This window comes from Talpa occidentalis, unplaced genomic scaffold (assembly GCF_014898055.3).
Source record: "Talpa occidentalis isolate TD23 unplaced genomic scaffold, MPIMG_talOcc4v2.1 talOcc4.16, whole genome shotgun sequence".
Classification (NCBI taxonomy): domain Eukaryota; kingdom Metazoa; phylum Chordata; class Mammalia; order Eulipotyphla; family Talpidae; genus Talpa; species Talpa occidentalis.
The window spans coordinates 12,822,872-12,845,188 of NW_023601653.1; the positions used below are offsets into that span (position 1 = coordinate 12,822,872).

General features: G+C 34.5%; 1 protein-coding gene across 2 annotated transcripts in view; it reads left to right on the plus strand.

The window, feature by feature from the left end:
- The window catches only part of WASHC3 (WASH complex subunit 3), a 42,096-nt gene that overhangs the window by 14,056 nt on the left and 5,723 nt on the right, over window positions 1–22,317 (plus strand). For both annotated transcript variants that reach the window (XM_037513774.2, XM_037513775.2), the window contains 2 exons: window positions 937–1,047; window positions 18,940–19,004. In XM_037513774.2, the coding sequence (XP_037369671.1) occupies window positions 937–1,047; window positions 18,940–19,004 (176 nt within the window). The remainder of the gene's footprint in view (window positions 1–936; window positions 1,048–18,939; window positions 19,005–22,317) is intronic.

The window sequence follows — 22,317 nt, forward strand, 5'->3', positions numbered from 1 at the left end:
ATTACAGCATACAATGTAGACATTCAACTGATGTCATTCTGTTAAGAAAATTCCTCTTAATGCTATTATACAGATAATGAATGAGAATTCACAAAAGAAAGCTCTCTAAATGGTTAGGTTCATAGAAAAATCACGATCTGTGTACAGACAGTCTTAGCTTTGCACTTAAGTGAGAACAGAGTTCCCATATGGACAAGTTTTAGTTAATATGTTACCATGCAGAGTGAGAACTCTATGTGGAATGAGAACTGTATATATGATAAAAGCATTTTTTTCTAAAAAGACCAAGCCCAGGTATTCTTCATTGTAGGTAATATTTAACATTTAATCTTACTCTACAGAAAATGTTACCAGTAGTAATGGTATAATCAGTGACTGAAATATATAAAAGCAGATAATTTTCTGTGAGAAATAGGCTTCTCATCCATAATTTCTTCAGGCATTGCTTTCTAAGATATAAGAATAACCATATCTACTTAGAATAAGACTATTTAATAAAGAAGTCACAGTTTTATAGATGGTATAAACCTAGAAAATCAATTCACAATCAATTGGAGTTGAACAATTGACAAACCAAATAGTTTTATAAGTTTTATTAAAAGTTCTAAATAACATGCCCACCTATAATTCATATTTTATATTAACACTCTGGAGATAAGTAAAGCAAAATTCCAATATTTTTTAATGTCATGAATAGATTTGCATTTTTAAGGGGACAGTATATACTGTTGCTATTAAGTGTAGCTTCTTTTAAAATCATATTTTAAGTATTTGTAAATATATATCCCATGATTAAATTACTGGTATTTAAATTTAGAAATATTCTTTTTTCTGTATTTACTGCTTTAGAATTATAAAAAGAAACATCCCTTTTAAGTAGCATGATGGACCCCTTTTGTGAATTGTCTAAAGATTTACACGTAATACTCTCTACAGCAGAACAGTTTACAAGACCATGGACTACAGGAAAGTGAAGTAACAGCAGAAAATATCTTAACTGTAGCCAAGGATCCAAGATATGCCAGATATCTCAAAATGGTTCAAGTGGTAAGCTAATTTGGTCTGTCTTCTCTGTCTAGCAGCCTCATTTGAAATTCTTAACGCTCAAGATTTCTTTGTTATTTTTTCAATCTGAGAACAAACTGCTAAACCGAGTGACCAGGTTTTCTGCTCTTCTTTCCCATGTTTAATTACTACCCTGATTTTAAAAAATAAACAGAAGTCAAATACTTCTAATTAAAATTGATCTCTCATACTTCATATTTACATAGCTTAATATAGATTTACACAAAGGTTTTTGCTTTACACAAAGTTATCATTGCAAATATCAGAGGAATGAAATTTGCTAAATCATATGGCTTTAGTTTAATTCTCATATGCTAGCACAAATAGTGATTTTTTTTGGTGTATTTTAATTTTGAATTTCATCTGTCAATAATTAGGCTCATAGAAAAGGGCAAGTTTCTTTGCCATGTAAGGCAATGCTTTTAGTACTATATGACTTCAGAATTCATATTTTTTCTAAGAAATAATTGCATGATATAATACCAGAAATATTTTCAGTTGTCTATAAAAGCAGAAGTTAATTTCCTTTCATTCCAATAGGAAGTCGTGTTACAGTGTTTGAAGGAACTAGCTGCCCATCATTTTATGCAAAAATTAATGTTCTTGTACAGTTCTATCAGGCAGCAAAAGTGCTAATACTAAAGAAGAACTGTTTAGTTTTGCTGTCCATAGCATTATTTATCACCAAAATAGTTTTAAAACAAGGACTGTCTGGCAGTCAAAATGAGTGGATTGGCTTATTTAGAAACTACAGTGGTGACTATGGGGAGGAAGAAAGTACATTCACTTTTTCTGTCAGAGAAGTGTATTTGTCACTTTTAAAATTAAAATTCTTCATTCACAGTCAAAGCCCAGGGCTCTAAGTTTTGGGAAAAAATAAACCAGGCTTGGAGATGAAAATTATATAAAGGATTTTAATTGATAAAAATAAAGTAAAGCTAGTTTGAATATGAATCATAATAAACATGTTTTTAAAACTAGAACCCAGGAAAATTTAAGCTAGGCTTAATATATATAGACTGTCAACTATGTTTATTTCAAACAAAAGAAAAAGTTTCAGAATGATTTTAGAAGGCTTTTCTATTTATCTTGCCAAATATATATAAGAAGTAGGGAAATCTACTTGATAATATTTCTAAGAATGCCCTGAAATCTTAGAAAAAAGACATCTTAGGATAAGTTATTATATTCTTAATACATTACCTCTAATTTTATAAGAACTCAACTTCATAAACTCATTTTTCCTTTTCAGGGTAAATACACTGTCCATTTATCCCACAAATATTTATTATATACTGTAAGATATTGTATTACATATTGACTAGATTTATCTAGCCAGCTAAGATTCAGATACCACTTGACATTTTTATTACTAACTGCTAGGCCAAATTCCATTGCTATTCATATGTATCATATATGGGTATATCTGTGTGTGTGTATGTATGTGTGTGTGTGTGTATATATATATATATATATATACACACATATACATATATTTAAATAATACTTAAATATTCATTTTTCAAATCATATAGCTTACCACTTCAGTAGGAATAAAAGCCAGTGTCTTTCACAGGCCCATGAGATCCTGTACAGTTTAGCTCCCCTATTGCTAGATCTCATATCTAGCTCTCTGGCTTTACTCTACTCCATTTCTACTGGCCTCCTTGATGTTCCTTGAATAAATAAATATATTCATGGGCAATCCTGCTTCAGTGCCTGTGTCCCAGCTATTTGATCTAAAACACTTTTTTCCAGATATCTAGATTAACTACAATCATCTTCATGGTTTGCTCCCTCACTTCCTTCAAATCTTTATTCAAGTATTCTTACCTTCTCTGCATTCCTATTCCTTTTACCCCAATCATTGTATACATTATTACATCTTAGCAAAGCTGAGTTTTGGAAGCCTATATTATGTAATTTAGGGAGGGGTATTAACACAAAGAAGACTGTGTGATCGCAACAAATCTGTTTTTTTAAAAAGATGACTAAATTATACCAACAGTATAAAAATCTATTCCAAAGATCCCCAAATTCTGTACCCTTAAAAGGGAATTAACAGTACCACAAGTTCTCTCACCTCTTAAAGATAAGATTTCCTTCTTTCAATTGCCTTTATATTTTGGTAATTTAATAATATGAGTTACTGCACCATACACTGAGTCTTATACCTACAATATATTTGCACTTATGTGAAGTCTCTTGTCTTTTCCAAAGTATATTTTTCCATTCAGCATCTTAGTACTTACTAGATCTTCAAACCTCTCATAAATAACCTTTTCTCTTGCTTCCTCCTGTATTATTGTTTAGAACCATTTCATTTTCTCAGTAAGACTGAGAGTAGGCAAGTGTTTCTCAAACCCTTTCAGCTTCTTCAGTAATACAAAAAGCTTTAATTTGGTCACTACCCATGTAGTGATCCTTGCTTCAGATTGGAAAACATAGAAAGTCCAAGAGTATATATACAGATTTTTTTTTCATACTTTTTGGGTCTCTAGATTAACTACTATCATTTTTTGCTTTCCTCCTCAGCCTTCATGAAAATTGCCTCTTCTATCTCCTGAGCCCTAGCTAGCTAGCTCCTAGTACATACTGCTTTTGTATTTGCCCTTTCTCAGTTATCACATACCTGTAAATCTGTACTAAAAGCCAAGGTAATTAAAACTGCTTAAATAATATAAGATCCTTTGAACTGAAGCTGACAGAATCTTTCAAGTATCACTTCAGAGAGAAATAAGCAGTACCTTGCTTGTTGGTCTCTGTATCCTTTTTTGTCATTCCTGGATACCACCCTCTCTGAAATAGAAGAATGATTATAGTTCCAGAAACTTAGTTGTTCCTCTGTGCAACAATTGGAATGCCCAGGAAGAGTACACCCAGATCTTTACTCTTTATCTTGGGGATGCAACATGGTATATTTGCTTAGCTTTGTCATACATTGCTGTGACCAAGTTCAGGTCATGCCACGGCTCAGGTCCTCAGTTTCCTGATATATAAAATGAGTTCTGAAGTTCTTATTAGATTTATGATCTATTATGATCTACTAATTGATCCCCAGCTTTGGATCTGATTATTAACGAATGTTCCTGGAACACCTGCTGGCATTTTCTGACTTTTTTCCCTTTTTAAGCAAGTTTTATACAAGGTTTTTCAGTGAGTAATACTGTTGTGTTCCAAATGTGGCAGATAATTGATTCTGATTTAATGTTTGTTGTCATAATAGTGTAGCACAAGCCTTTACTAAATTACATATTGCTTTTATAACTTAACTGGAATTGTGTACATAGATCACTTTTCCAACAATTCTCCCCTTTTTATTGGCAGAACTTGGTGAATCCTCTGCCAGTAATAAATTGTGCATTGGGAAAGTCCGACTTCCACATTAAGAAGCTAATGACTTGTATTTTTTTAAACCATATTTGCCAAAACAGTCTCTTTGGACATTTAGACGTTTTTAAAGCTCTATTTTCTTTGGCTGACTTAAAATGCGAATTGAATAATTTTCTTGGTTCTGGTGGTTCTGATGCATCTGTTGCCAGCAGTGGATGTTGGCCTGGGAAAATGTGACTTCCATTACCTAAGGATAAAGATCTCTACCTGATTATTAAAGATGTTCATTAAGAAGTTATACACCTTGTACCTGGTGAGACTAATTAATCATGAGTAAAATGCTTTTTAGATGAGGTATAGTTTTTGAGTAATTAAGAGCATTAAAATCGTGCTTGTATATGACCCCAGTGTGACTTTTCATGGTCTAGAAAGTTCCAGCATAGGTTCCTCGTCACTGGTCAACAGTGTAGTCAAAAGTAGGTTCATATATTGCTGGTTCATATATACCAGAGTGGAAAACACTGGTAAGGGTTTAGTATAACAACTATGTTATTTTATTCATTACCATTTTATAAAACTCTTAAGGAATTATAATATTAATATGTCTTGCTTCCTTTAAAATACCTAAGGTTTACTAATCAATATTAAAGTATTTTTTAAGTACATAAAGGTTTGAGGGAGATAACTTTTGTGGTGTTTTAATCATGCCTTCACTGTTTGTTGAAGGTAAAAGGTACATGTATAAGGATTGATTTCCCATATATATGAATTAATTCATAATTTAGCCAACTGTGAAAAATGAAAGGACAGAATTGTCTATGGCCATACTGCCAGAATGTGCCCAGTGTCATCTGAAAGGGGAAAATACTTTATCTTTCCCATCAACTAAATGGGCAGCCAGGTCCATTTGACTAAAACTAAAAGAAAGAAGCAAAGCTTAACAGAATGGTTGATTATATGAGTAGTAACTGAGTCGTGATTTATAGAACTCAAGCGACAACAGTTACCCTCCTTCCTCCACTTTCTATCTCATATCAAATGCGTAGCGAGTTCCCCTAAAGTAGAAAACAATGACAGCCACTAATTGGTTGCTTTGAGGTATTACCTGTCTTTGCTATGACCCGAGTCTCTGGAGAATCAAGAAGCAGTTCAGTTTTTGTATTTTTGTCAAAAGCTATCAGAAGTACTTATTTTCTGCTAAAGTCAGTAAACTGGCCTCTAAGGAAAACTTGTGTGAAGAATTCTTATGCCAGTTTTACAGATTATGATTTTTTGCAATATTGCAGCTGCCTTCTGAACTCTTCACAAATTGCCTTGAAAGTTAAGGGAGCTCAGAACTAACTAGTCATACTCTGTACATATTTGAAGTATTGCTTGTAAATAATGTATTTGCTCTTCTTTGTTTATTGTTTGCTATATTGGTCTTTATAAAGACTTTTTGTTAGAGCACGGTAGACAATCATTGCTAAAAAGCAAGATTTAAACTTCTTGCTTTTTCCTGATATATGAAGTTTCCATGTACCTACTTTTATTCCTATCTGTTCCTCTTGTTTTCTTTGCCAATTCCACTGTGGACATAATCATACAGCTCAGAATATTTTAGTACTGATGTCACATATTTTTCATTATGGCTATCCTTGATGACATTCACTTGCCATGAAAATGTTCATTTGTGAACAATTCATTTCCAGGAACAGTTGTTTAAACCATAACTATTTTTATTTATGGTGCTTTGAGTCTCTAGAAAAATACATTTTGAACCGTAATCCTCAGGAGGGTTTGGAAATATCAGTCATGTTAAAGAATAACTACATACATTGATGGCAATCTCATTAGAATTGTAGGCTATTTGACTATTGTAAACTTGAGTTCTTGCCAAAAAGTAACTAATTGTTAGTGAATAAGGGAAAAATAAAGACAAGAGGAGCAAATGAACTATAATAAGGAAATGGCTTACCTCAAGTGGGAGAAAAGCATCGCATAAGTTTTAGAAACCATTGACTTGAAGAAAGCATTTTAGCACCAGTTTCTGACAAGGATTTCAGATAGTATAAACATTCATAATGGAGTGGATAGTCCTGGTGCAGAAGATAATTTGTCTTGCATGGATGTATGCTATAATAATATACATGACTTGTAAGTTAATTGTTTGGTAAGGAATATTTTATAACTTGGAGAAAATGCTAATATTTTAATTACGTTTTTAAAGGAAATAAAGTAGATTTCAAAATATTGACTTTTACTGAAACAAATGAAAATTATGTATTTCTCTACTTCAAGATATCTACATATTTTGTATTTATATTAATAACTGCAATTAAAAAAATCTCCAGACATAGGTACAAAACACTGAAGTTTTTCATAATATAATATAGCATCCCAGCCTTTCTTACTCTTTTCCTAACCCAAGTTCACAAATGAATTTTACTCACTTTATTGGTTAGACCATGTACTGATAATGTATTGATGTCAGATTCAGGGCCTTCATTGTGGTATATATCCACATGGAATGCCTAGTCCTGGCCATCTCTCTTTAAATGGGTACCTCTGGATATCTTAGGACATTGAATAAGAAACTCCTAATATACCAGTTCAAACATGTTACCACTATTGGAAAATTAGTTTCAAAGTGAATATTCTGTGATTTCAATCAGCAGAATCATCTTTATAGTTAAGATTTCTGTTCTTTATAACATTGCTGTTTTTGTACATAACTTCTTTAAATTCTCTTGAATAGGTACATATAGTAATATAGTTTCAAAAACTGAACAAGAGACCATCTGAACTTATTACATACACTTTTCATTTAAATAGTGAATTCCAAAATGATTTACTATAAAAATTATTTTAACTGAAAGTTTTTATTCCTAGAAAATAAAAGCATAATTAAATTAAAAAAATTCTAATCAATACATGCTTCAAAGAACAAATATCATTTTAGTGAAATAAGGTATAGCAAAGCAGCAGTGTAGCTAAAGTATTCACAGTGAGTTATAGCATTAAATAGTCCATCAAAACAAGTCTTTAAATTTTAAATATTGCTTTGCATTATAATAAAGGGAGGAAAATGAGTCTTCCACCAAATTATTCTTTAATCGACAAATACTTGATACACTACAAATTGCTAGAGAACAGCATGCATTTTATTTGGTCTTTAACACCTAGTATTTATTGTGTTAAAAGAATATATAAGGGAAAAATCAACCACATGGGGCAGTTGATGCAACTCCATTTTGAATTATCCCATAACAATAGATACCTAGCTTTTTGAAATGATTTTCAAAGGTTTTTCATCATTTAGGCGAGCCTTAGTTGCCATTCCTAAAAGTCATAGGCAGAACTGCTAATGGGTATTTATTTTATGAAAAAAGTAATAACTGTCTTGCCACCTTCCTGGGGCCCTGATCGTGACTATTGTCTTGTTTGTGCATTTCATCATATAATTTGTGCCATCATTTTTTAAAGATATTGCGTGGGCTGTCAGTGAGAAATACTTTGTCATTGTGAAACTGTTATCTTGAAAAAATCATTGAAAAAGGAATAACTGTTACCACCATAGAACCCACTGTGTATAGGACTAGTCAAAATTTATGAGGCACTTTGTTGCCCACATATTTAGGTTCAAATTAATAACTTTTGGTGAGACAACAGTGCCAGAGTTAATATCTTACATAGAATATTTTATCTGATGGTTTTATCCTAAATATACCCTATTAATATATTTCATAAAGTACAGTGTAGATATTTTGAAGTTAGCATTATTGGAAATCAGAAGACAGAGAAATGGTTGAATCCATTTCACTAAGTTAAAATTTAAGAAGAGCCTGCCTGCAGGGCTGATTGCCTTTTTTCTAGCTCAAAGCAGCTTTTCAGTACCCATTTATTTCCTCTCCCAGGAAATAATTTAAAAAAAAACCCTACCCACCTATTAAATCAATACATCTTTTTCTTTATTGTTGATCTAAGAAAAAAACTTAACTTCATATTTTCCATCTTTTCTAACTGATTGTTGTGACGCAAGCATATAAATTGAGAGGAAAAAATATAGGGAGCGCTTTTGTTATTTTATAAAAGACAGTCATTTATCTCTATTAAAGTGAATAAGAGGGTCCCCCTCATTTCTAATCTAAAACCTTAGAAAACTTTCAACATGATTTGTAAAGGAATTTTAGTAGCTTGACTTTCATTAGCACAATAACAAATGTAAATATTGGCAATCCTATTATTACCTTCCAAACAGTTTTTGTGATATAAGAAACTAGTCTTTAACTATTACTGTTGCCATCATAATTTCATTACTGTGGCTTCTTTACACACTTTCTCCAGTGACGCAAATACAGACGTGATTTTTTGGAACCTCACACTTATGGCTGCCTTCTCTCTTCTTCATTACTTATGTTGGACAAACTGCCATTCTCGCTTGCCAAAAATAATCCCACAGTCAGTAGACTTCAGTTTTGAGGTCTCTCATGTCCTCCTTAGACCATCAGTAGCTTTGTCTCTTAGAGATCAGAAACTGGACGCTTCTTTATGATGTTTAACAAATGAGGCTGTTTTCCTTACCTGCTAAGGAAGAATATAGCAAACCAACAAATATTCTAAGAATCACCATTAGAAACATAGTAGCAGATCCCCTTGAAACTAATCTTTTGGAATACAGACCAAATTATTTTTGCATTAAACTTTATGAGATTTTTGTATTAAGGTGATGATAGCAGTAAACTCTCCAAATAGGGTATGAGATTATATTATATATATTTTTCTTTGTATCATTATACAGAAATGACTAAAGACCAAATTTTGTTAAAATCTAACTACTTGCAAGAAACCAAGGGTAAAATATGGAACTTACAGATTCAGGTTTCTATTATTCTTAAATTATAACCAAGTCTATGAAACTAATATTAAAATAGGGAGTTTATCTAATTCCGTCAACTTCCCTATCCCACTAATTCCTCCCTTCCCGCCCACTGCCTCCTCTCATCCCTACCCCACATGCGCTTTCTTTGCTATATTTTAGGAAACATTTTTTTCACCCTCATTTCTCCTCCCTTCTGTTTTTCCGCTTTGTAACTTATTTCAACTTATTTGTATAACCTTTCCAGTGCTCTCCTGTGGATTATGCTAACGTATAATAAATAAATAACATAGTTGAGTTTGTAGAAAGACCTTGTACCGTCAAACCATAGTTAATGGAAACGATTAACTCTGCTCTTTTTCCTATTTCTCCTTAGCACTTCATTGTTTTTATTTTTGCTTTTTTTAGGAAATGTTTAAACTTCCTAAACTTTCCCTATTTTACTGAATAGTTGAATGGCATTGAATTGGCAAGTAAAATGTCTAGCTTTGCCACTCATGTAGTCAACTTTCCTCCTCTACTATTAAAATTAAGTAATTTTACTATTAAATAATTAAGTAAATTTTATTTAAAAATCATGCTCTCAAGTCTTAGTTCTAGTTAATGTATTTTATTTTATTTTTTTTTTAGCATTTTTTTTATTTATATATATTTCACATCATTCTTGTACAATGCATGCTTTCTCCTCTCAGGTGTAGTCCCCCTGGAATTCCCACCACCAATTCACCCATGCATCACCACCATAGTCCCTTGTGCTCTTCCCTCCCATTTTGCTCCTTCACCTCTTTCTCTCCTGCAGAATATCTCTGATTTACAGTTGCCTATTGATTTTGATTTTTAATTTATTATGATTATTTTCCCCCTGATCCCTTATTTGTTTCCTCTACATTCCTCCTATAAGTGAAACCATCCGATATTCTTTTTTTTTTTTAATAATAAATTTTATTGTTATATTCCCCATACAATTGCAGCCCCCCCATTCTGACCCCAATCCCTCCCCTCCCGCCCCCGCCCCCCAAAAAAGTGTCTCTGGTTCATAGTTTTTTGTTGATTTTGATTTTCACTTTCTTATAGTTATTCATTTTCCTGGTCCCTTATTTAAGTTTTCTAGATTCCTGCTATGAGTGAGACCATCCGGTATTTTTCTTTTTCTTTTTGGCTTATTTCGCTGAGCATGATCCCTTCCAGCGCCATCCATGTTGCTGCAAATTGCATGTGTTTATCTTTTTTGAATGCTGAGTAATATTCCATGGTATATATGTACCACATCTTCTTGATCCAGTCATCTATTTTTGGGCATTTGGGTTGTTTCCAAAGCTTAGCTATTGTAAACAGTGCTGCTATAAACATAGGGGTGCAGGTGTTCTTTGGAATTGATGTTTCTGTGTCCTTTGGGTAAATACCTAGGAGTGGAATTGCTGGATCATATGGAAGCTCTATGTTTAGTAGGTCCAGAAATCTCCACACAGCTTTCCACAGTGGTTGGACCAGTTTGCACTCCCACCAACAGTGCAGAAGAGTTCCTTTTTCTCCACACCCTCGCCAGCATTTGTTGTTGCTAGTTTTTTTAATATGTGCCATTCTCACTGGTGTAAGATGGTATCTCATGGTAGTTTTGATTTGCATTTCCCTGATGGCAAGTGATGTTGAACATTTTTTCATATGCCTGTTGGCCATTTGCATTTCCTCTTCAGAGAAGTTTCTTTTTAGCTCTTCTGCCCATTTTTTGACTGGATTATTTTCTTTGTTGTTGTTGAGTCTCATCAGCTCTTTGCAGATTTTTGTGATCAGTCCTTTATCATTAGTGTTGGGTGCAAAAATGTTCTCCCAGTTGGTGGGGTTTCTCTTTGTTTTTGTTATTGTCTCTTTTGCTGTGCAGAAGCTCTTTAATTTGATGTAGTCCCAGCTGTTGATCTTTGCCTTCACTATCACTGCTTTGGGTGATGTGTCTGTAAAGATGTCTTTGATGTGCAAATCACGTAGTGTTTCGCCTATATGTCCTTCTATATATTTTATGGTTTCAGGTCTTATGTCTAGTTCTTTAATCCATTTTGAGTTGATTTTTGTGTATGGTGTGAGGTAGTGGTCAAGCTTCATTCTTTTGCATGTAGCGACCCAGTTTTCCCAGCACCATTTATTGAACAAACTTTCTTTGCTCCAATGCATAGTCTTTGCACCTTTGTCAAAGATTAGTTGACCATAAATCTGTGGGTTTACTTCTGGATTTTCTATTCGATTCCATTGGTCTGTATGTCTGTTCTTGTTCCAATACCATGCAGTTTTGATGATTATGGCTTTGTAGTATAGTTTGAAGTCTGGGAGTGTAATGCCTCCATTCCCTTCTTTTTTTTCAGGAGAGCTTTGGCTATTCGGGGTTTTTGGTGATTCCATATGAATTTCATCAATAATTGTTCTATTTCTTTGAAGAATGACATTGAAATTTTGATTGGAATAGCATTGAATCTGTATATTGCTTTTGGAAGAATGGCCATTTTAATAATGTTTATTCTTCCAATCCACGAGCAGGGGATGTCTCTCCATTTCTTTGTGTCTTCTTCTATTTCTTTTAACAGTGTTTTATAGTTTTCTTTGTATAGGTCCTTTACCTCTTTTGTTAGATTTATTCCCAAATATTTGATTTTTTTTGTTTCAATAACAAAAGGGATGGTTTTTTTGATTTCTTCTTCTTCAGATTTATTGTTTGTGTATAGGAAGGCCACTGACTTTTGCGTGTTGATTTTGTATCCTGCCACTTTACTGAACTGATTGATGAGTTGAATTAGCTTTTCTGTGGAGTTTTTGGGGTTCTCTATGTATAATATCATATCGTCTGCAAATAGTGATAGTTTGACTTCTTCTTTTCCTATTTGGATTCCTTGGATGTCTTTCTCTTGTCTTATTGCCCTGGCTAGGACTTCCAGTATTATATTGAAAAGCAGTGGTGAGAGTGGACATCCTTGTCTTGTTCCAGATCTTAATGGAATTGCTTTCAGCTTTTCACCATTGAGAATGATAATGGCTGTTGGCTTGTCATAGATGGCCTTTATGATGTTGAGGTATGTTCCTTGTATCCCAAGAATTTCAAGGGCTTTTATCATGAATGGGTGTTGCACTTTGTCGAAAGCTTTCTCAGCATCTATTGATATTATCATATGGTTTTTATATTTCTTTTTGTTGATGTGTTGGATAACGTTGATTGATTTTCAGATGTTAAACCATCCTTGTGCCCCTGGAATGAATCCTACTTGGTCGTGGTGAATTATCTTATGGATACATTGTTGGATTCTGATGGCTAAAATTTTATTGAGGATTTTTGCATCAGTGTTCATTAGGGAGATTGGCCTGTAGTTTTCCTTTTTTGTGTTGTCCTTGTTCGGTTTTGGTATTAGTGTAATGTTGGCTTCATAGAACTTGTTTGGTATTGTCCCTTCCTTCTCAATTTTTTGGAAGAGTTTGTGAAGGATAGGCACTAATTCGTCTCTGAATGTTTGGTAGAATTCATTTGTAAATCCATCAGGTCCTGGGCTTTTGTTTTTGGGGAGGTTTTTGATTACCATTTCAATTTCGCTCATTGTAATTGGTCTGTTTAGGTGTTCTATTTCTTCTTTATCTAGCTTTGGGTGATTGTAGAGTTGTAGGAATTTGTCCATCTCCTCTAGATTGTTAAACTTGTTTCCATATAACTGTTCATAGTAGTTACTGATTATTCTTTTGATTTCTGCTGTGTCCGTTGTGATTTCTCCTCTTTCATTGATGATCCTGTTTATTTGTGCTTTCTCCCTTTTTTCCTTTGTGAGCCTGGCTAGGGGTTTGTCTATTTTATTGATTTTTTCAAAGAACCAGCTTTTGGTTTCATTGATCTTTTGGATTGTTTTTTTAGTTTCAATTTCATTTATTTCTGCTTTGGTTTTTATTATTTCTTTTCTTCTACTGGTTTTGGGTTTTTTTGTTGTTCTTTTTCTAGATCTTTGAGCTTCGAGATTAGGTTGTTTCTTTGAGTTCTTTCTTGTTTCTTGATGTGAGCTTCTATTGCTATATATTTACATCTTATTACTGCTTTTGCTGCATCCCATACATTTAGGATATTGGTGTCCTCCTTGTCGTTCAATTCAAAAAAATTTTTAATTTCTTCTTTGATCTCCTCATTAGTCCAGTGGTCTTCCAGTAGTGTGGTTTTTAATCTCCATGAGGTAGGAAAGTTCCTTGCCTTCTTTTTATGGTTTATTTCTAGTTTGATGCCTTCATGGTCAGAAAAGATGGTTGATATGATTTCAATCTTGGTGTATCTGTTGATGTTTGTCTTGTGCCCCAGTATGTGATCGATCCTGGAGAATGATCCGTGTGCGCTTGAGAAAAATGTGTACTCCGTTTTTTGGGGGTTTAGTGTTCTATAGATGTCTGTTAAGCCCAATTGCTCTAGGTTCTTATTTAGAGCTTTGGTTTCTTTACTTATTTTTTGTCGTGTTGATCTATCCATTGTTGATAGTGGTGTGTTGAAGTCTCCCACTACGTATGTGTTTTCTCTGATGTCTGTTTTCAGAGAGGACAACAGTTGTCTGATATATTTTGGTGCTCCTTCGTTTGGTGAGTATATGTTAATGAGTGTTATTTCTTCTTGAAGTATTGTCCCCTTGATCATAATGTAGTGACCATTGGGGTCTCTTTTTATCTTTTTGAGTTTGAAATCTGTTTTATATGATATAAGTATAGCTGTTCCTGCTTTCTTTTTTGGTCCATTTGCTTGTAGGATTGTTTTCCATCCTTTAACTTTGAGCCTATTTTTATCTTTTGTAGCTAAATGTGTTTCCTGGAGACAGCAAAAGGTTGGGTTTTGTTTCTTAATCCAGGCTGCAACTCTGTGTCTTTTTATTGAAGAGTTTAGTCCATTTACATTTAGAGTTAATATTGATATGTTAGCATCTGTATTTGCCATTGTGTTTGTCTTTCCTTTGATTTTATTTATTTATTCTTTTAATAACTTTTTTTTTTTTTTTGGCCTTCTTTCATTGTTATTCGTCCCTCTGAGGTTCTGGCTTTAGGACTCCTTGTAGTATTTTTTGGAGTGGGGGTTTAGTTGCAATGAAATTCCGGAGTTTCTGTTTGTCTGGGAAGGTCCATATTCTTTCTTCAAAGAGGAAGGAGAGCTTTGCGGGATAGAGTATTCTTGGTTGGCATCTGTTTTCTTGGAGTCTGTTGACTATGTCCCTCCACTCTCTCCTTGCCCGTAGTGTTTCTTCGGAGAAGTCTGATGTCAGCCTGATTGGCTTTCCTTTGAATGTTATCTGTTTCTTCCCTCTTGCCAGCTTCATTATTTTTTCCTTGTCCTGGATTCTAGGGAGCTTTACTATTATGTGTCTTGCTGTATTTTTTCTTTCGTCGTGGAAGTTTGGTGTTCTTCTTGCTTCCTGTATATCAATTTTCAGCTCCTTCTTCACATTTGGGAAGTTCTCTTCAATTATCTCTTTGAATATTTTCTCTGTTCCTACATCTCTCTCCTCTCCTTCTGGTATTCCTATAACTCTTATATTTCCTTTCCTCATGGAGTCAGATAGTTCCCGAAGTCTTTCTTCATTCTTTTTCCTTCGTACTTCTCTTTCCTTTTCTGTTTTGGTTCTTTTTATTTCTGTGTCTTCAAGAGCACTTATTCGTTCTTCCATTTCATCAATTCTGCTTTCATTGCTTTTCCCAGAATTCTTTAGTTCTTCCACTAATTCTTTGATCTTCTGCATTTCTTTTACTTCCCTCTTTAGGGACTCAATTTCATTCTTATGATCGTTGATTATTTTTCCCTTATCATTGTTTTCCTTTATGACTTCTGTCAGTTTTTTAATCACGGCAATTTTAAATTCTCTTTCTGGAAGGCTCAGAAGTTCTTCCAAGTTACTGTCGTTGCAATCTGGGGGCTGGTTTTCTTTTTGTGGTGTGCTTTTTCTCTGGAGAGTTGCTAGGTTGCGTGTGGTTCTTCTCCTCCCTACTGTCTGTTTTCTAATTTGCCGTATGCGTTGGGACACTGTGTTGTTGGGACTGGCCGGCATCTTGGGTGGGCTTCTCTGTTCCCCTCTGGTTCCTCCAGGAGTCATTGGCAGCCCGGGCTGTGTGCGCGTCTCCCGGGGTCTTTGTTCTTCTCTAATGGCGCCCGGAGCCGTTCGCTCACTGCCGCGGCGGATCCTGCAGGGTTCTCCACAGCTCCCGTTCACGGGGTGTGGTGGCTGCAATAGTTCCTTTCCACTCCCAGTCCCGCTTGCTGCGTCGTTTGTTCTTGTGGGTCGTTTTAGTTTGTTGTTTTCCTCCTCTCTGCCGGTCGGAGAGTGCCGCCTCTGTGGGTGGGGTTGGGAAGCAGGGTTCTGCGCTTCCCTCCCTTCTAGTCCTCTTCTATGGCAACTTTCTTCTTCGGGCAGTTTGCTGGCGTCACCCGTTTATCTTCCGTGTCCCAGTTCTCACTGGGACCTGCCGCTTTTCCTCCCTATTAACTTTTTTTAATGGGAGATCTTACTCGCCGTGTCTCCTCGCCGCCATGTTGCTCCGCCCCCCCCTAGTTAATGTATTTTAAAAGTGGTACTACTGTTAGTCTCATGCTTGCTTTGTTCTAAGTATGAGTCTGTTCACAATGCACACCCCTAAGCAAGTTAACTGCTTTTCCGCCCTCTTTTGTTTTATCCTTAAATTTCATAAAAGAAAAAGGCCCAAAGCTTTATTTTCTTCCTTCTTTGTCTTCCAAACCTACCATATTTCAATTTTCAGAGTGCCTTAAAGATTGCCCCATGCCATAGTATTGCTGTCAGGAGTGTGGTTTTGATGAGAGTTTTGTGATGGTGCTATTAATTTTCATCCATCTAATATTTAGGAAATGCATATAAGTATCTGAGTCTCTCTCTCCTTGTTGTTGTTTTTCCTTTGTAATAAATGGAAGTATTTTCTTTCTTTTGGAGGGAGGGAGGTTTTCAGACCTCCATAAACAAGTTTCTCTTGAAACACTAGTTTCTCTCACCTTCCAGACTTCAAAATTCCCCTGCCTACGTCCTATTCCCTTCTTTCCTATCCTCTCCTCCCCCTTCCATTTGTTAAAAAGTATATTTTTCAGAGTCTAAGAATCATTTTTGCTGTGCTTTGTCTGTTTGAGTTTTTTGTTTTGGTATATTCCACAAATAATTGAAACCATCCTTCATAAGTCTTTCATTTTCTGACTTATTTCACTTAGCATAATCACCTCCAGGTCCATCCACTTTGTCTGAAAAGGTACTATTTCATCTTTTTAAATAGCTGCATAGTATTCCATTCAGTGGTTATCCCAGCTTTGTTATGAATGGGCACATAGGTTGGTTCTACAATTTGCTGATTGTTGATAATACTGCTATTAACATGGGGGTGCATAAATCTCTTCATTTTAGTGTTTTCACTAACTCTATGGATAAATACCTATGAATGCTATTGCTGGATCATATGGTATTTCCATGTTTATCTTGATCGGCTATCTCCATTCTGTTTTCCATAGAGGCTGCGTCAAATTACATTCGCGCCAGCAGTGAATGAGTATTTGCTTTTCTCTACATCCTCACCAACATTTGTTATTTCCACTCTTTAAGTACCCGAGTCTTAACAGCTTACATTTTCCTAACTTTAATATAATATTTAGCAGTTATGATGATAAATATATAAATGGACCTGTAAATAACAGTCTTTGCTTACCTCTCATGAGAGGGTGTCTTCCAGGTAATCTATAAATTTTAAAGAAAATTCTTTGCTTTCCCAACCTCTTTCAACCTAGCAAACTGTAAAGAACTTAAACCTTTTCACCTCCATAGTCAAAATAAGAGATTATGGTGGTAGAAAGTATGTTAGGACACTTTCTATAACTGTCTTTATTGGAAATTTTTCAAGGTAAAAATTAAAAATTGTATTTTCTGACTTAAAAATGAAGATTACAGCTAATGATAGTCTGAATTTAATTTGGCAAGATCATTTTTATGAGACAAACATGGTCATTAACTTTGAAGACTTTATATTGGATTTATAATCCACATGCTTGCCTGGACATAATGGCAGATTTTATTGGGTAAAATGTAAAATAAAATCAACTTTTTGGGAGAGGGAGATTTCTGGACAAGTATGTATTTGTTCTTGAAAAATATGTTTAAGATAAACTTATGTATGAGAGATTATTTAAAGATTTTTATATATTTTTAAAGTCTTTGTGATTTTCATTTTAAATAAACTCCCATCTTCAAGATTCACCTCAGTGAATCCTTTACTGGTTCTCAACTGTGTCTAACACTGCCCATTATGTAGGCCTCTCCCAAGTTTCACAACTGTATTGTGATCATCTGTTTAAAACCTGTTAAACTGTACTCACTGAGGGCAGGGGCTGATTATGGTTATATTTTTTCAGCATAAAGCACTGTCCCTCCACAATGATGTCAAACACAGAGGTGTTGGATTGTGATTTCAGAATTTTACTGCTAACCACAATAAATTCACTCCTAACCGTCCCATGAGCTCCTGAGGCTAGGATCTCACTAGGGATACTTGCAAAGAAAAGAAGGGGAATGTCATCTATGTTGGTGCCTAGAAACTTCCAGTTAGGGCTCTGAACTGGAACACAAAGGTACCTGAGGCGCCTCTTCTGTGCCATACGTTCAAAACTGAATGTCACAACTGGCTAGTGACATGGGAGGACCGAACAGAAGATTGTACATGAGCAATAGGGAGGGATTGAGCTTCTTCAACTGTGTGTCTCAGCTTACCCCTCCTGTCAGATGGGATAAAGGATGAAGACATGTGAAGGGGAGAGGGCCCCATCTGTGTACCTTTTAAAAGCACAGTGACACTTATTCTTGAAGGTTATCTAATCAAGGTCTTCCAACTTAATATATCAGATTAGTTGTTTCCTTTTCTTTTGGGCTGGTATGAAGAGGAGTTGACAAAAAGACTTGGTTACATCCTCTCAGAGCTTTGTGAGTTTTCAATAAATGTTTATCCATCAAATTAATTCCCTTTTCAAGTAAATTTATACTCTCTCTTATTTTTACTTATATGCTGTATAATTCTTTTTATACTGTTTTGATACTACCCTGAACTTTGAGATTCACATGTTTTCATTGTTTCTGCAACTTAGAAACTTCTTAAATTATCATTACATATGTTTGTATTAGTGTAGGGGAGATATATAGTACAGCCTCAAGCGAGTTCTTGAATTCTGTTTGAATTTTGTGTCTCAGGTGTTCAAATGGGATTAGCTCACTTGCTTATGTAAAGAACATTAACATAGCCATACTGAACAGTAGAAAACTCTGAAATCTTTATTTAAAAAGACATTCATGTTGCTAAACATGTATTATATCATTCCAGCTAAGGCTTTAAACATTTGAGTTATCAGTATGACTATTCTTTAAGTGCTATAGAAGAGTGAAAATATGACATCTGGCTTCTATACATCAGAATTAGTAATGAATATTCTCAGATTATTTAATTTGAGTTTATGTAATAGTGGATGGTGCTGATTCCTTTAAGTTAGTAAAAAAAAAATGTATCTTGTATTATTCAAATGCTATCCCCGTACTAATATGAAAGCAAAATTAGAGTTATTTCAGATAATAAGGCATCTAGAGCTATTTCTTGAGGTGGTATATAGAGACATATATAGGGGTCATTTTTAATGATTGAATTATCTTGTGTCCTTTGTTTAGGGTGTTCCAGTGATGGCAATAAGAAACAAAATGATATTGGAAGGACTGAACCCAGATCTTCTTGAGTAAGTAATTCTTCTGATATAATGATATTGGCTTTATCAGTTACAATAAAAATGTTTCAAGCTCTAATTTTTTTCTCTATATAGTGTTTTGTGGTTGAGGAAATCACCTTCAGAATAAATCTGCTATGTTACAAAAATGAAAAATCTATCCTATGCTACTAAAACTAGCATTTGAGGAGTGGTGTCAGGAAATCAAGGATGAATTTAGGTATCCAAAAGAGGTAGATTTGATAGCAATTCTGTTGCCTGGTAGTAGGATCAATAAGAGGTGCTGGGTTTTTTCCCCCCATGCTTTCTCTTTTTAAATTTTTAAAAAATTGTTCTTCTGTTTTTTAAAATTATCTGCCAGTTTTTCATTTAAGACCATAGTATGTAGGAAATATATTCTACTATGATCTAAATTGAGTCATATTGAGAAATAAATAAGATAAAGCAATTCTAGTTCCACGTTAATGGTTATTACGAAACCAGATAATTGTGTAAGTTTTTAAAAATTATTTTTGAGTAATGCTGAAAAATTGCTGCTTAGGAATTTTTTATTCCATCCAAGCAAACCTGGCTACATAGTTCATCCTGTTTAAAATATATGCTAATGGATTACTCAGAACTAGTTTCTTTTGCAAGTATGTAGATAGTTATAAAGAATCCTTCCAGGTAGGGTTTTAGTTCATCCCAATGTAGCTGGCTATGTTATCCAGCATTCATATTATACTAGCAGCATACGTTGAATTTTTCTTAGTTCTCAGTTCAAGAAAACATGTATTTTAAAAGCAAAATTCCACATAACAATCTTTTTCTTACAACTTATCTTCCAAAATATGAAATTAAGAATATTTTTAAATCTTTAAGAGCAGATTTCTAATAGTATATATCTAAGTAGCAAACAGTTCAGATAAAAATGAAATGGATTGGTAAGTTGAACTAAGCATCTCTGGGGTATTTGGCATTTGTTCTAGAAGTTGCTTCTGACACACACTTTATAAGCAGATTGATTATGACATGTATATTAATGTGAAGTGAGCATACAGGTCTAACCCTTTTGGTACTCGTTGGGATATATGCTATAAATATTTTTAACATTGCCCATGACTTCTTTTTTTGCTCCTGGAAATATACAGTAGTCTTCCTATAATAACTGAGAGTTAAAATGACCTTTAAAATGATGATTTTTCTCTCTAGAGAAAATGTGATAAATGGAAAAGTAGTAGCCCTATAAGCATCATATGCTGGATATTCAATCCCTTTGCCCCTACTGGCTTCACTTCATGCCCTGCGCATTCTAAATCTATTTCATAATCCTTTGCTTCAGCCAGCTACCTACCCACTAGCAACTTGAAAGTCATCCTTGATTCTGCCCTCTTCCCTACCCCCTACTATGTCAGTCACTAAGATTTTCTCATTTTGATAACTCACATCTTACCGCATGCCTCCACATTCGTTGCTGTACAGATCAAGTTCTCTACATTTCTCACCTGAATTATTATAATAGATCCTGATTGACTTCTCTGTTCGCTTTCAACCTGTTGGTAAAGCCTGAGAAAATCTCTTCATAATTATTGCCTCAGATCTTTCTGTGACTCCCGCTGCCTTCAACAAGTAGTCCAGCATCTTAGAATTGCATATATGTGTTTCTGTCAAGACCCAGATTCTCTCTAGTTTCATCTCTTGCCACTCGTCCCACATACCTACCTCATGCAGTTGTAGAAAACTACTTATAGTTCTCCAAATGTATTGTTTTCTTATTCCCTTTGGTGTCCTTGAATGTTTTCTTTGGTCTCCGTGAAGCTTCCCCCACTCCCCTTATTGATCTGGCTAATTTCATATTCTTCAAGACTCCATTTAGATATTTACCACCTAAAAAAAAATCCATGGATGACTAACAGGAGAACCCCCAGCACTCCCACCACTTGTAGATACATCTCAGTTAAGTTTGCGGTCTTGTCAGTTTCTGTAAATGTGGAGAAACATTCAGTTGCAAGCAGGTGCCAAGTTTTAGGGTAGAATTCCAGTAACAATTAACATTGTCTTACAGAAAAGCTGTTCTCAGCCACAGCCTGGAACCTGAATTCTGACCCATTACTCATAAGTACATGCCATTGGTCACACAGGGCATTGGTTAGACCAGGGGTGACTCATATCACCTATCACCGCTACTAGTAAACCAACTCCAAGAGTATTAGCTAGATATGATAGAATCAACTGTCTTCACAGAGGAGTCCTGGCACATGGGGAATCACATTTACATAAAAGTTCAGGATCTATGTGTTGGGAGAAAAATCTGAGATGATGAAGGGGAAAAAAAAGTGCCACCTGAGGGAAAGAGTGTGCTTTTATTTAAAATCTTAGATACATATTAAGCCTCAGCCAAGAACTTTTAGTAGGTTGTTCTGTTTTCTTTTTGAAGTGTAAATACACTTAAAAATTAGCCTTAAGTAGTAAGTCAGAATCATAACTGTTAGAAGAAGTAGTCAAGATCTCTCAACATGGAGCACAGACCAAAACTGAGGTTGATATAGAAATAAATACTGATCAGAAAAAACATTATTTGATTGTCTTGTATGTATAAAAATTTGGAAGCTTGGAGTACAGAATTGTAAACTAAAAGACTTTGTATGGTAAGAGAGAAGATAGCCTGGCTATTTTGCTAGAGAGTTTACTATCATTAAATTAGAGAAAATATGTAACTTTCTCTATAGAAGAAAATGCCTGATAATTATCAAATAAATAATATTTGTTTGCTGCTTCCATGTGATTATTTAATTATTTTTTAATATCTAAGTTTTTGAATATGACAATACGCCTTCTGTAACCAGAAATTATTCCTACTCATTTAAAAATGAGTTTCCAATGCCAATGAAATAAAAAGATACATAAAAGAGTACCTTTGTCACTAACATACTAAAAAAAGTTTAAGGGAATAAAAATGAAAATTTTAAAGGTTAATCCATTTTAGTTTTGCATTCAGAAATATAGAACAGGTAAGCTTGCCTTATAAGTGTTTTCAATCAGTGCCTAGATTTTACTACAGAAAAAGATTAAAAGTTTCTCCTTACCCAATTCTGTATTACATTTGTGCTCCAGATCTAAAATTCCCATTATTATCTAATAATTACTACTTTTACTACTCCAGGATACATAGTCTAGTCTCTGGACTTACCATTGACAAGATAGGAAGTTCCTGATAGTTGTGGTTCATGTTAAGACAGTTTAGAGATGGTCTTCTTACTCAGGTTCAGAGTCTGACCTGTTATTTTTTCATTATATGACCCTGGATTAACTACCTCATCTCTCTGTGTATCAGTTTCCTCATCAG